The sequence below is a fragment of the Seriola aureovittata genome, chromosome 13 (assembly GCF_021018895.1).
Source record: "Seriola aureovittata isolate HTS-2021-v1 ecotype China chromosome 13, ASM2101889v1, whole genome shotgun sequence".
In the NCBI taxonomy this organism is placed as follows: domain Eukaryota; kingdom Metazoa; phylum Chordata; class Actinopteri; order Carangiformes; family Carangidae; genus Seriola; species Seriola aureovittata.
This window is the reverse complement of record NC_079376.1, coordinates 15,296,012-15,310,679: the sequence shown is the minus strand read 5'-3', so window position 1 is coordinate 15,310,679 and position 14,668 is coordinate 15,296,012. Positions and strand designations below refer to the sequence as shown.

General features: G+C 42.6%; 2 protein-coding genes across 3 annotated transcripts in view; one reads left to right on the top strand and one right to left on the bottom strand.

Annotated features, from left to right (window-relative positions):
* The first annotated feature begins 1,177 nt into the window (after positions 1–1,177).
* tgfb3 (transforming growth factor, beta 3) lies at positions 1,178–13,285 on the top strand. Its single transcript, XM_056393263.1, has 7 exons — positions 1,178–1,939; positions 6,488–6,651; positions 7,967–8,096; positions 8,229–8,336; positions 10,699–10,855; positions 11,460–11,613; positions 11,704–13,285. Exons 1-7 carry the CDS (start codon positions 1,594–1,596, stop codon positions 11,860–11,862), a joined length of 1,218 nt encoding a protein of 405 aa, XP_056249238.1. The 5' UTR covers positions 1,178–1,593; the 3' UTR covers positions 11,863–13,285.
* ttll5 (tubulin tyrosine ligase-like family, member 5) overlaps positions 12,574–14,668 on the bottom strand; it is a 48,590-nt gene continuing 46,495 nt past the window's right edge. For both annotated transcript variants that reach the window (XM_056393261.1, XM_056393262.1), the window contains one exon: positions 12,574–14,607. In XM_056393261.1, coding sequence (XP_056249236.1) covers positions 14,555–14,607 — 53 coding nt within the window. In that variant the 3' untranslated portion in view covers positions 12,574–14,554. The remainder of the gene's footprint in view (positions 14,608–14,668) is intronic.

The window sequence follows — 14,668 nt, the reverse complement described above, 5'->3', positions numbered from 1 at the left end:
TGAAGTCTCGTAAGACAGTAAATAAACAAACAAACAAATACACAGAAAGTATTTATGAAAACCTGCCTATAGTTTTTCGTGTTGTTGCTGACTATGATGATATTGCAGCGGAGATTCATTTTTTCTGTTGCATCGCAGTACCATGCATAATATCATAAACCAAACACAGCAGAAAAAAAATGGGATACGGACAAAGCAATTTGAGGAAAAACCATTGGCATAATAACAGTTTAAGAACCAAGCTCATTCTTTGCAGGACAGCAGGGTATATGATGGATGGGATAGTCTAATAGAAATTTGATGTCATCTAAACAGCTACAGACAGAGTTTGCCTTTTACCAAACAAACAGCATCTTTCCCACAACTCCCACGTCTTTTTTGCTTCCTCATCTGAATGGAAAACATTTTTTGTTTTTCTTCATAACATCATCTCCATTATCTCATCTACTATGGTGGCCTGCCACATGTCAATGTCCACAGTCTGAGAAAGGAAGTAAAAGATGGGACATGATGTCTTCCCACCCCAATCCAAAAACCACCCCACCCCGCGATGACCGCTAGATGTCACTGTTTGTGCATGTTTCATGTAAACTGGGGAGGAACAGAACGGTAGCGGACCACAGCAACTGGTTGAGTTCCCCTGTGCACCTTCAAGATCCCTTTTGTTAACTTTGGCCCTGCATCTGCATTTCATTTTCTTCTAAAACTTTATTTTGGATGTTATCACCATTGTCAAAAGACTCATATATTGTAAGTCTACTCAGTGATCAGGCTAAGGGAGTTTAATGGATGGAAACCTGTGAGCACACAGCAAAACAACTTCAATCTGATTCATCAAAATACAAACGGTACTTATCCTCTCCGTCCGCAGAGAGGACAGAAAACACAAATGTTCCCGTGACAAATCAGTGCAATCAATGTGGTTTTCTTCTTTTTTCTTCCCTCTTGCGAAATCACACATTGCCCAATATTCCGCACGGTTTCTAAAGTCTGATTGAAAAACAGCTTTGACACTATAAAATTCAAAGTCTTAGCCTATTAAACGCATTTCAGAGTAGGTCAGATCATTGTCCGAGCACAGTCGGCTGTAACTTGCTGCACCTCCCTCGGTAAAACGTCACAGCTTGTGACTATAAAGTGTGAGTGAGAGTGGAAAGCGCCTGAGAGTGTTTGAGGCTGGACTGCAGGGAGTTTAGCAGGAAGGCGCACTGACTCCAAAAGAACAAGTGGATGGAAAGAGCCCAGTGCAATGGAGAAACTGAACCACGGTGTAGAGATCGGTGCCCTGTAAATTAAGAAGAAGGGAAGAGATGCTTGCATGAGACAAGAGGGAATGAAGAGTAGGATAAAGAGTTTTGATGAGGAGTTGAGATTATTTTCCAAAATGGCACGGATTTGCTCCAATGCAAATGCGCATTTTGCAAAGATGACATAGCACTTGAGAAAATGGGATTCCTGCAGGAACAGAACTCACTCACAACCTGAATGAAAAGAGAAAAGGGATTCTATTCAAATCGGAATTTAGTTTTGTTTTTAATTTTTTTTCTTCTTTTACTTGACAAGCCTCGGTTGTGAGTGAACGCAGAGTGAAATATGAATCTGGGCAAAGCACTTCTGTTTTTCCTCCTCTCAAACTGTGTGACAATGACTTTGTCGCTATCCACTTGCACCACTGTGGACATTGACCACATAAAGAAAAAGAGAGTGGAGGCGGTCCGGGGACAGATCCTAAGTAAACTCCGGCTGACCAGTCCGCCTCAAACAACAGGTCCAAGTCAAGTACCGTTTCAGGTTCTGGCCCTTTATAATAGCACCAAGGAGCTCATTGAGGAACTGGGAAGAGACAGGCAGCAGAGTTGTGGACAGGATAACACGGAGACTGAGTACTATGCCAAAGAGATTTACAAGTTCAACATGATCAGTGGTCCACCAGAAAACAGTAAGTGAACTGCCTTTACTCATGTTTATTCGAGTGTCTTTTTTTGCAACACCCAATCCCCACCCAGTACACTACAACCTTTTATATTCTAGGCGTGAGAGATTATTTGTGATTGGCAATATATTTTATTTCGCCAGTGCGCCATGCAGCCAACATTTTTATCCAGATTCTTCTTTTGCAACTTTTGTATACTCACTTGTGCAGATGTATTTTAGCCAATAAAACTTTTATCTGGCCACGATACAAAATTATTATAGGTGAGGTAACAGTGTAGAAAACAGGGATCTCATTTTTCCAGCTGGCGTTAAGTCCACTCGTGTCTGTGCAGCTTTTACGCACAGACGCGCCTGTGAGCAGTGGAGCGGCGCGCAAAGGAGAGGGCAAAGTAAACAGTCTAATTGGAATGAGCACCATTCCTCATACATACCTCGCAGCAAAGCCATGGGAACTCCAGTTTAAGTCTGACACATTCCTAAGCGGGGAAAATTCTCAGGCAGTTAAGTCTAGTATTTATTGCCAACTCCAATACCTCATTTCCATTTTCTGGCCGTGAGTTTCCCAATATTTTTCATCCACTGTTACGACTCTCTCACCTCTATTTCCCTACTATTTCTTTCTAGTAGCCAGGAGCTGAGCAGCTCAGTGTTATGATCTAATTCCCTTGTTCATCCATATTGGTATTTCCTGTATAAAGTATGGTCCATTGATTGTTCCAGAAATCAGAAACAGAAGCTGAGTGAGCAGCAGATTCTCCAAGAGAAAGTCAGTTTGTAAGTGGAGGAGTTGGATTTGTGCCTGTTCACGGTCAGAGGTCGGTTAGTGCTTGGTGTGTTACCATTTTAAAATCAACAGGTGTTTATGCTGTGCTGTGACACTGAGCAGAGCCTCTGCCGGTTCCAGCCTAAGTCCTGAATCAAATCCATTTCACAGGTCCCACAAAGTACTTCTGACATTCAAAATACACAGCTTGGGGTTTATCCACTGGTCAGAGGTAGCCAGAGCTCCCAAAACAAACAGAGGTCTAAGGAGTGGGATCAGTGGTGGCCAGGTGCCCAGGACACATCATGCTGGTCTCATACAGTAGGCCATACTGTAGGTGATAATACAAGACAGGAACCTGAGTTAGTCGTGGCAGCACTGAGTGGCCTAAGCAGATTATTCAAGTGATATTAAGAGAGGGTGCCAACATATGTTAATTAATACTTTTCTCTGCCTTTCCATGATGTAATTTTTAAAGAGAGCAGGGCATGTTGCAGTGTGTAGGAACATAATGTCTGTCACCTTGATAATTTTGCAGCGTAGTTCATTTTCATTCCTGCTGGATATAATGAGTTTTGCATTCGCTGTTTTTGGAAGGTGGGAGTGTTTGGGACTATGGTCAAGTTTTGCTTTTTTTTTTTCATGCACAGTTAAAAAGTTAAACAGAAACTTTTCTCTCATACTTGAATGCACCACTTGCTCCAGACTACTTAGGTAGACATTACTACTAATGCAAATCAAGGCATTTGCCATTTATGAGATGGCGCAAAGTTTAGACATGGCAGTAAGCTTGATCTTCCTTTTCTGGTGCATCAGAAGGCCAGTGTGACTAATTATACCACCATAACCCGAATACAGCTGAAAAAATAAATGAGATAAAGACATATTTCAACTGAAGGGTGAAACTTGGCACAATAACACACACTCTTCTGGGTTAAAATTAGAAAGCTCACGCCTTGCACACTGAAGCATGCAGGTTCAGTGAAATTATAAGCCAATCATTGACTCAGTGTTGGGTCAGTAAAAACTGAGGAGCAGCGCTGAGGACAGCAGGGTATCTGATATATGGGATAGTAGAAAGATGATGTCATCTGAACAAACAGAGACAGAGGTCTTTGGCCTGCTCCCAAAGAAACAACCCCCCCTCCCAGCCCCCACCCCCCCCATCCCCCCACCCCCTCACCCCAACACGACTCCCATGCCTTTACCATTTTTGCTTCCTCATCCTTAATCAAGTGAGGAGGAAAAAAAAAAGTTGTTTTTCTTCAGAACAGAGCTCCATCACATTATCTCATCTGCTGTAGCGGCCGGCCACAGTCAATGTCCACAGTCCTGAGGAAGGAAGTAGCGAATGAGACACTTCAAAAGCAGCACTTTGAATTCTGTCTATTAAAACTTTGACGTTAATTTCCTGGCTAATTGGTGAGTGAAAATCAAACTTTTCCATGAGAGCATTATGCAAACAAGTTCAAATCCCAAATGCTGCGATTTAAGTAGATAATAGAGCACTCAAACAAACAGATTTCCAGAGAAATTTCTGTTGTCCTTCATGAGACCTAGACACTTCAGCAGCTGGCTAGCACCTGCTGCCTTATGCTTCCTATTTCCTTTGTTTACCTCCACAAGCTCTGGAGAGACTGACATCACAGACAGTCCTCTGGGCAAAAGGGCAAAAAGAGGTGATTCCTGGGAGTTTTTTTTTTTTTTTTTTTTATCAGCGAGAGGAAAGGATCCCAGACACAAGAGGCTGAGGCGTGTGTCAGGGTGTGAGGTGTGGTGGATAGCGTCTGGGCGCGGCATTTATGTGAAGCTTTACTGCGGAGCTATTCAAACGTCTGTCCCCAGGCGCTCTGTACTACTTTACCTCTAAATTCCTAATTTGAAGCCCATCTTCATTCAAATTAATTGAGTGATAATATGAGAATGAGATCAACTGGGTATAATTTTGTTATCCAGGCTTTTATGTGGGACTATAAATAGACTTTTGCAAGCGTGTTAATGATAAAGTCCTACAATAAAACTCAATTGTCTAATTGCAGTAGAATCTGTTTTAAGAATAGTGTGTAATTTAACTAAATCAGTAGTCATGACAATAGGTCTAATATTTTTACTTCCATAGTGTTTAAATCTATATTTTTTAATCTCTAATATCAATCTCGAAAAGTGGATTTACCAGAAGAAAATAAACCCTGTATTGATTTGTGCTTCTTAACATACAGCAAGTTACAGGTCAGACTTATGTTAGCATCCTGACACTCAGTCTTAAGAGCTATCATGTAAAAATGGCGGGGGTCAGAAAATTAGTGAATGTATTTCATTTTAATTATACAAGCAATCCCCTCCACTCACCAACATGGAACAAATTACCTTTCAGACCCTTGGCAAAAATAAGCCATAATGTGAAATCCACCTAAAACCATTGCAATGGGAAAAATGAGGTCATCCAAAAGGAAACCAAAGACTTGATTAGAATTTCAAATCTCCCCTCGAAGTGGGGCTTTCCACCTTCTGTGGGGGAGGCAGAGGGGGAGGGGGCAGACAGGGCAGTGAGTGAGGGGGAGGAAAAGGCTACTGAGGTTTCCTCCTTATAGATTGTGTGGAAACACTGGACAGATATCTGGCTGGGGATGAATGCTGAAAAGGTCACCTATAAATAGGGAAAGTTGAAAAAAAAAACTTTGTGGAAATATCAGATAATGACTGGGAGGACACTGAAATAGGATTATGGGTCAAATGAAGTACAGATACTTGGAGATGTGCAAGTTCCTTTTGCATGACACAGAAAGAGTTTCCATTTGTACCGAAACAGCTCGAGGTGCAAATCAGCTAAAGGTGCAATGCCCCCTTTCAACCACCAGCAAATCTGAGGCTTGGTAATAAAGCTTAAGCTTGGGGTAATAAATTAGCCATGGCTTGGCTGTAAATGACTGTTTCCACTAGGCTCATAAAAAGTTTGCTATGTGCTTGTTTTGCTCAACACTGCATGTGCTTGGCCTGTTAAAATAATAAACTGTTCAATGGCATTATGGTATAAAAGGGGGAAAGGCTTCATTGCGACAGGAAGCTTTTCAGATAGAATCACAATGTGGCCATTTGTTTAGCTGATTCTGCCAAAGGTCGCCGTGCAATCACATACACATACCCACACAGCATGTACACAGCAAGTCATTGCTTGTCAAGCAAGCACCCAGTGAGGTTCCTGTCATGATGGAGTCGCCCTCCTCAGCGGTTTCTCAGGTAATGTTCTGCTCCAGCACGTGAGCCCGCATGTTCCCGACTAAAGCTCTTGGCTTCTGTCCGAGCCTTCCGAGCACCTGTTGGGCTCCAGAGCTGGTGGGAGGAGGAGAACGCTGCTGCCGTCCCTCTGCAGCCTGCTCCACCACCACCACCACATGGGACATTTGGTTTTCATTTCATGACTTCAACTTGTTGCTAACTCGGACCGCACAAAGCATAAGCAGATGGTTTGTGGTAATGACTCCCTGGAACAGCCTAGAAATAGTTAAAAAGAATAAAATTATTATTTTTATCTGTGGTAGTGGGAAATCCTCTGAAAAAAACTTATCAATAATCAGAAGGTAAACATGTCCACCCCTGTTAGGATGTCAGTGGAAAATAGGCTTTGATAACATGTACACAATGAGGTAACAGATGGATAAGAGCTTAAAGGGATTCTGACAAAAGAAACAATGAGGCTTCCAATCTGATCTTTTTTTTTTTTTTTTAAAGGAGATATTTAATAACATCTTCAGAGCCACTGTTGAGTCATCATTTCCACTTTACCTGCAGATGACCTCCCCTACTGCCCTAAGGGTATCACCTCCAAGGTATTCCGCTTCAACGTCTCGACCATGGAGAAGAACTCCACCAACTTGTTCCGGGCTGAGTTTCGAGCCCTGCGGATCCCCAACCCCGGCGCCAAGAAAAACGAGCAGAGGATTGAGCTCTACCAGGTGTGTGACCTGACCGTTCATTTCCACTGTTAGCAGAGCGCAGGGGGGTAATGTGCTCAATTTCTCTCAGAAGGCCTGTGCAGGTCAGCGAGAAAGATGAAAACATTTATATTAGGGTGTCCAACTCCCTCTCTCCTCTTTTCATCCACTGATCATTATTCCATGTGCTTATAGTCAAATGGATTCTACATTAGGACGAATTTAAGAGCTTGCACAGCCGTCTTTAAGAAACCCTAGATTACCATGCGGCAGTTGCTTCTTTCTTAGCTGTCAATCTCAAAGCAGTTGTCCATCCTTGTTAGATCAAGTAAGGCATTATGCTTTCAACAGGGGGTTTATAGATCTGCACCTGCATTTGTGTGTTTATCAGCGTTTTTTTTGTGTGTGTGTTAGCGCTTGCATCTGTTAGATGTCTGTGTGTGGGGTGGCAAGGATGGATTTTTTTTTTTTTTTTTTTAGTTTCCTCATTAATCTCCCGTGAGAGACTAGGAGTAATGATCAGGTTCCAACATTTCCTGCCAGGGAGACAAGCGTCTCCGGACTGCATACCGCCTCTGAGGCAAGGCTCTGGCCAGTGCTGAATACAGACTGTCAGGCCCTCAGATTGTTTCCAGGGGCCTAAGAGGAGATAGAGGCCGGGTCACCCACTGGGGGAGTAAATGGAGCCGCTCGCTCACCCCCACACTTTTCAGGCTGGAGCTGATTGGCAGAGGGTTTGACGCTGGCAGCCCTCTGGCCCCTCTTTCCCACAGGAAGGCAGATTAGATGCTGACAATGTTCAGGAACCTGGTTATCCATAGCACTGCTGTGGGGCTAAGTGCTCATACTCACCACCCAAACACACACATTTCTCACCACAGATAAACACTTTAGTTCAGAGAGGCACGGGTGTGACACATACAATGTCTGAAACACAGTGTTACAGGCAGATTTTGTTTTCCTCCATCATCATCAGTACATTTGGGTTCTCAACATGATAACACAGTTAGGATGTGAATGCCCGCAGAGATATCTGGAAGCCTGCTGTCTGAACTGTCTGACACTGCATCTAGGAACCCAGCTAAACTCAAAGTCTGAACTGCCGATGTGAAGGACAGCCAGGTTCTCATTGGCAGGAGGGTAACACGCAGGCATTAACTTGCAAAATGGGGATATCAACACAGGGAGTCACTTTTTCCATGAAGAGTAGACGTTTGGCCCAAGGCATCCTGGAGAGTCTGGCTCAGACAGACAGCTCTGGTTCTGTGTGTCAGTGTGTATGTGTGTAAAAAAGAGAGTTTATGCAGCTGGGTCACATTTTCATCTTTCCTCACAGATCCTCCAGAAAGACGACCCCAAAGCCAAACAGCGCTACATTGGGGGCAAGAACGTCCTGACCAAGGGAACACCTGAGTGGGTCTCCTTTGATGTTACAGAGACAGTGAGGGAGTGGTTAATGTACCGACGTGAGTGGGACACGTTGAATTTTCCTTGTATCGCATATCCTGCCAAAGGGGACTAGTTCATTTAAAATAATGGATTTTTCCTCAGGGAAAAATGTCAGCACCTTACATCCTTTTTCTCTTGTTTCCCCTCAGAGACCAACCTTGGCCTGGAGATCAGTGTGCATTGTCCCTGCCATACTTTCAGGCCTAATGGTGACATTATTGAGAATGCCAACGAGGTGCTGGAGGTCAAGTTCAAAGGTGAGACTGCATTTTTCAGTGAGGCGACAAGCTAAGATGGTTTGGGTTTGTATCAACAGGCTTTGTTGTTTTTTCCTACAGCTTGTTATGAGCCTGCCTTAGCCAGTTCGAATTTCAGTTTAACAAGGTATTAATAGTGTGAAGTGTTGAAAACAATATTGCCATGGATTCAAACTTATTAATATAAATCCGTATGAAGAATATTACAACTGGAAAAAAGAAAAAAACAAGACCTCAATAGGGAGAATAGGCAAGTCAAGATTATTAGTTGTCAAATTCACAGGAATGTTTTTGTTGTATATCCCTCAGTTCATGATACACCTCTGCATAGCATGATATTATAGGAACAGTTCAACATTGTGGTAAATACACTTATTTGCTCAGTTGGTGAGGGTTCTATGAGAAAATTGATTTAAGCCTTGTGTCTGTATCGTAAATATGAAGCTACCCTGAGCAGCTGGTTAGCTTAGCTTAGCACAAAGACTGGAAACAGGGGGACACAGCTAGCCTAGCTCCTTCCAAACGTTAAAAAATCAACCCACCAGCACCTTAAAACACACACAGTATATGTCATTTGATACAAACACTGAAATGTAAGAACAAGGTGTGTATTTATAGGGGTGATGTGCCACTATTACTTGACTGAAGAGATTTTGTTAACATTAGACAGAGCCAGGCTAGTATTTCTCCCAGTTTTATGTCTTTAGGCCAAGCTAAGCTAACTGGTTGCTGGCTACAGCTTCATATTTAGCATACAACAAAGAGAGTGGTATCAATCTTCTCATCTAACTCTTAGAAAGAAAACAAATATGTTTATTTCACAAAATTACACACAATTCATTGAAACATCTTGAACAACTCCCTCTTAAATAAATATATTTTCTTCTTACATTTTTGTAAAATGGGGAATCAGTAAATCAAATATCTTCAAGATTTCTATGTTGATTAAATGTGTACCAATTTAAAACTGCATCTCGGTCTGCAGTCTCACCTGTTGTGCATAACTGAGTCCAGACTCTTTCTTCTGTAGGTTTCCAAGATTTTTTTGTGTCGTCCTGTCTGTGGTTGCTTGTTCTGTATTTGGTCAGACTTAGTCTCTGCTTTTGATCTTTCATAGTGAAAAGATGTTCTGCCAGTTTGTATTCACGATCACGAGCCAGATAACAATTCTGTTTGTTTAAATTGTTTGATTTGTCTAATGTTTCAGATAGGCATCTCTTGTTTGTTGAAAAATTTGGTTTATTCTGATTAGCGCCATTAGGCACTGCTGGTTTTAGGATGATGATTTGCATTAGTGGGTCTCAGGACCAGTTGATATAAGAGGTTCTTTTTGGGTTCAGGTTTTAGTTTTAATGCTTGCTTTAGATGTTTCCAAAATTGTAATTTTTGTAATTGTACTTTGATTATTAGAAGTGGAAGTTGGCATGTAATGGTTGGTCATTAGTTTTTCTTTTGATATTTAATATGGTCCCACAAATCTGCCTATAGGAAGCTTCATCTGGTGATGCAGTGCTGGCAGAGTGGACTCCATCCTGTGGATTGGATGAAATTCCAAATATTTTAGATCAAAATTAGTCAGTTTTCTTGATTCTTTTCTTTATTTGAATAATGACTCAAGAGGCCTTTTATTTCACTGTATTTACTGCCAGATTAAAGTTACCTGAGGCATTGTTTTTGAGTATGAGCTAGTCATTGTGCAGGGTGTGTGGCTGATTGAGAATCTGATCACAGTACAATACTCTCCTTATTATGAGACTGGTCTAAAAAAAAGTTCAATCCAGTGATCAACATGTTCCTCTAGCAGTTATACTCTTTGAGGACCTTTTTGTTAAGATAATGGGTTTCCTTTCTGAGAGGAAGAGAGAGACACAGAGCATGGGAATACAATTGATCTGGTATCTCACTTAGCACCGGAGCCCCCGGCCCTCGGTCCTGGGAACACTCCCGACTGGCTTGGCCACAAGGAATGTGCTGCCACGGTGCTCAGACGTTTGGCCCCGAATTAAAGAGGGGCGTACATATCCACCAGCAGCATCTCTCCTGAGATATCCACTGCTTAAGCTATCAGGGGTAGATTGGATGAGCAGACGCAGGCCCAGGGGGGAAAATGAAGGAAAGAAGGAAGTTAGAGGGACCAGTGTTAAATAAGGAGAAGGAAGAAAAGTGAGCCAGAAATGAATGAACCCCCGGCCTGGAGATTACAGTATCCTTATGTAAAAATTACAACTGACTACACTGATTAGAGTTAAGTTGTGGTTCTTGAAGCCCAGGCCTCTTTACAACTCAACAAATCTTTCGTATTTTTGTGCAGTGTTTTCTTGGTATCCTCCAGACTGACTGACTGACTGACTTGCCCCTGCAGGTATGGAAGCAGACTATGACGATCTGAGCCGTGTGAAAAAACAAAAGGAGCAAATCTACCCCCACCTCATCCTCATGATGCTCCCTCCCCACAGGCTGGATGCCCAGTCCTCTTCCCGCAGGCGCAAGCGGGCACTTGACACCAATTACTGCTTCAAGTAAGGCACATTTCTTCATCCTGGAAAATGTTATGCACTGTTGGACTATTTTTATTGTCTTTAACTTTCCAAAATAATTTCCCTGGCTGCACCTGCACTGTCAGCTCTGGAGCTTTGACCAGGCTACTCAAAAATATTGCAAATAAAAATTGCAGCTATTTTTGTCTTGCAGGCAGGGGGTTACATTATATTGTCTAATATACCAGCCATGGCAACATGAAATATAAATATCAGCTGTCACAAAGATGGCAGGAAAGAAGAGTGCATGGGCACAGAATACATGGAATAAACCTGTTAATCACACAGACGAGCATGACACAGGTATTAGCTGATACAAGTTGGGATCTGTCCCAGTACTAGCAAACGTTACCTCCTCTTAACACACCGTCTCCTCAGCTCTGGATTTCCTCCATCAGGCTGACAGGCAGCACCAAAGACACCTGGGCTGACTCCAAGAGGGAAAATAAGGGCACACCTAAGAGTGGAATTTCTGAACTTCTTTCTCCTATCTGGCTGTGAGGCCATAGGGAGGAAAATGTATACAACTCTTAAAATTGTGTGTTTAAAATTGTGTGTAATCCTCGCTGTCCTCTCTTGTCTGCAGCAATTATGAGGAGAACTGCTGTGTGCGACCACTATATATTAATTTCCGGCAGGATCTGGGCTGGAGGTGGATCCATCAGCCTGAAGGGTACTATGCTAACTTCTGCTCTGGGCCCTGTCCTTACCTACGCAGTGCAGACACCACCCACAGCTCGGTGAGACAATGCGCCGCAACACATTTAAGTCATGAACCTGTTTGAGAGATTTGTTTGCTGATCCCTATCTCCCTCCTCTCCTTCTTAAAGCTGCTGAGCCTCTACAACACCTTGAACCCCGAAGCATCCGCCTCACCCTGCTGTGTTCCTCAGGACCTGGAGCCCCTCACCATCCTCTACTATGTGGGTCGCTCCCCTAAAGTCGAGCAGCTCTCCAACATGGTCGTCAAGTCCTGCAAGTGCAGCTAAACTTCAGAGCTTCAGGGCCCGGCGAGAGACACGGGATGTGATGGCTCCCAGCACTACTCAGGAGCGGGTATGAGGGGTTAAAGGGGGGCGTGGTACAGTTTGTCCTCCATCAGTGCCTCTTCCCTCTGCTTCCGCCTTGCCCAAGCTCTGTCACGAACAACAAAGATGCAGTCCACCACTCTGCTCACAATCATTGGCAGCATTTACCTAAAAGACTCGTCAAACACCACTTCACTAACAGCGCTCTCAAACCCATCAGACCTCTTGTTGACCTTCAACAATTGCCTTTTGACATCAGTGTTTCTCATGTTTTTGTTTTTGTTTTTTTTTTTATATTCCAGCATTTTGAACAGCCTGTACCTCAGTGTTACGTGACATTGATATTCAAAACCCATTTTCAGCGAAAGAGGAACAGAACTATAATCGTCTTGCAATGACCACTGCATTCTCGAGGACATAAAATAATTGCAGTCAAAAAAGAGAAAATGACTGAGAATGCAGACTGAGCTCAGCATGACAGGAGTACGTCAAAGAGGGGAAGATAACAATGATTGTTCGCTGAGAGCAAACACATCCCTCGGCCCTGACTCACAGGACACCTTCGAATGTCCGAGCTGGAAACTGACGCTGTGTACGCCACGGCTCCCTACACTGTTTATTTAGGATTAAATGCTGTTAAATGAAAATGATCTTAGGAAAAAAAAGAAAACATGCTGGAAACCAACCTTTATTTCAAAGTAGTATTTCCATGGTTATGTTTACCTCTGTAATGCAACAGGATGGTGATTCCAGGGATTGTTTCGTTTTAAAGTGAAGCCTTTCTGTTGTATGAGACGATGTATGTCACTAAGTGAACACTTAACTAGATCACAAACTGTAAATGTTTTTCTTATTACTCTTGGAAACACTTTTTTTAATTAAAAAATGAACAGTTGGATAGAAGCGTTCTATGTTCGTTATTGTTGAGTTTTTACATTTGCGTACAGTATTTCAGAGCACTTTATTTTAAAGGGTAAGAAGGTAAATTTAGATGACCAAAGTGAATACATCCAACTTCCAAGTGTACAGTATGTGTGGTGACCAAATACATTTTCCGACATGATCAGCATGTTTTCATGTTTTCTAGGTGTTCATGTCAATGTTGCTTGCTACAAACTGCCTAAATGATTCCAAAAATATTACAGTTCCATGCATTTGTGTTGTAAACAATCAGGAACAAAACAGATTGAAATATCAGACTGTAAATAATGTTGTATAGCCACAGTAGATTATAGACATTGATTTGGACTCTATTGTTGGATTCTTGTAATACAGCATGCACTGGCTTTAACAGCAGTAGATCCACAACATGAAGTTCAACATCGATCACTACAAAGAAATCCAATACCATCAAGTGTAATAAAACCAGCTCTGTTGTACTGCATTGAAAACTACAATCTGTGCAAAACCACTCTGATGATAATCATCAGTTGATATGACAAATACATGCATGAAATTCAAGTATTTCTGACAAAGTCATCATAAAGATATGCTAAATCGACATAACAGAGATGATTTATTCTATTAACACGCCCTGAGTCAACTCGCTATATGGTCCCAAGAAACTGAATATCCGCAAGGATATTGGTCTGCTGGTACAGCATTAACCTTCATTGTAGGAAAGGCTGTGCATAACCATAATTCCTCTTTAAGTTATGCTTTGAGCTACAGAAATGGCCACAAAGACCTCTTGGTAGATAATATACAGCAAATAAATACTGATGCAATAACAATAATTTACTTATCATACCAAAGATACGAAATTTGGTCCATCCAAGGAAAACAACATCAACATCTTCACAGTTTACAAGAACAATCACAAGCTCACTGTATTCTTGATATAAGACATAAACCCCCCTTCAGCAGTGTTACATCATCCTTGTAAACAGGTAACAAGGCAGCAAGCAAATTGTATTTAAGCTCTAACAATCAGAATTTCCTTTTCCAGCCTACAAGCAAAGGATGCTCTACTTTAACGCATCCTTAGACAATGGCCATAGAGTCTCATTTGGCAACTGTTTGGCTTCCAACAAGGACTGGCAGCTGGAGTTGTCTAAAGTTGTCAGAAGCATGCTCACCATTCATGGCAGCAAGATGAGAGGCTGCTCAGGCAATCTCTTGAATAATGGAACCCCCCCCCATCTCAACTGTTTTTTTAGGAAGAAAAAAAACTACATGAATGGCTAGCGGTGCACATGCCACTGCATGAGCAAAGAATAAAACGTAGTAATAAACCTCTAGCGCTTGAAGAACCATCTGCTGACGGCTATCTGTCAGTGAAATCTTTCTGTGGCATCAGTAGCGTGGAGAGAATGAGGGCGGGCAACTGTTGGGATATGGACTGAATGTAGCTGAGGGGGATTTGGGGGATAGGGAGGTGGTGGGGGGTGGCTGAAAAGGCCATCTGATGTTGAGCTGCGCAACAAAATCCCAACCTGCGTCAAAGCTGGGCATTCCTGGCCTGGCAGACTATCCTCTCGCATGTCTGTGGCTGTATCATAGAGAAATTAATAGGACCCTGTTCGATGTCTGGCATGCTTTCATCTGTTGCTGTTGTCCTTTCCCAGAATACACCTCTGTGAGGATGTGGTTACATGCAGAGGCACCTGTCTGGCCAGCAGAGCGGCAGGACGTGCCTCTGGTCACCTTCATGTCATCTGTGACTGGGCTCCTGGCCCTGGAACAGCTTGCGGTACACAGAAAGACCTGGTGAGGAACAGATGAAAGAAAAAATTAGTCCAAGAGGTAAAAAGGCAGCTGGAGGTCT

Coding starts and splice junctions, on each gene's coding strand:
- tgfb3 (XM_056393263.1), top strand. CDS start 1,594: ATGAATCTGGGCAAAGCACTTCTGTTTTTCCTCCTCTCAAACTGTGTG. Junction 8,097..8,228: donor GGAGTGGTTAATGTACCGAC/GTGAGTGGGACA, acceptor GTTTCCCCTCAG/AGACCAACCTTGGCCTGGAG. Junction 8,337..10,698: donor GCTGGAGGTCAAGTTCAAAG/GTGAGACTGCAT, acceptor TTGCCCCTGCAG/GTATGGAAGCAGACTATGAC.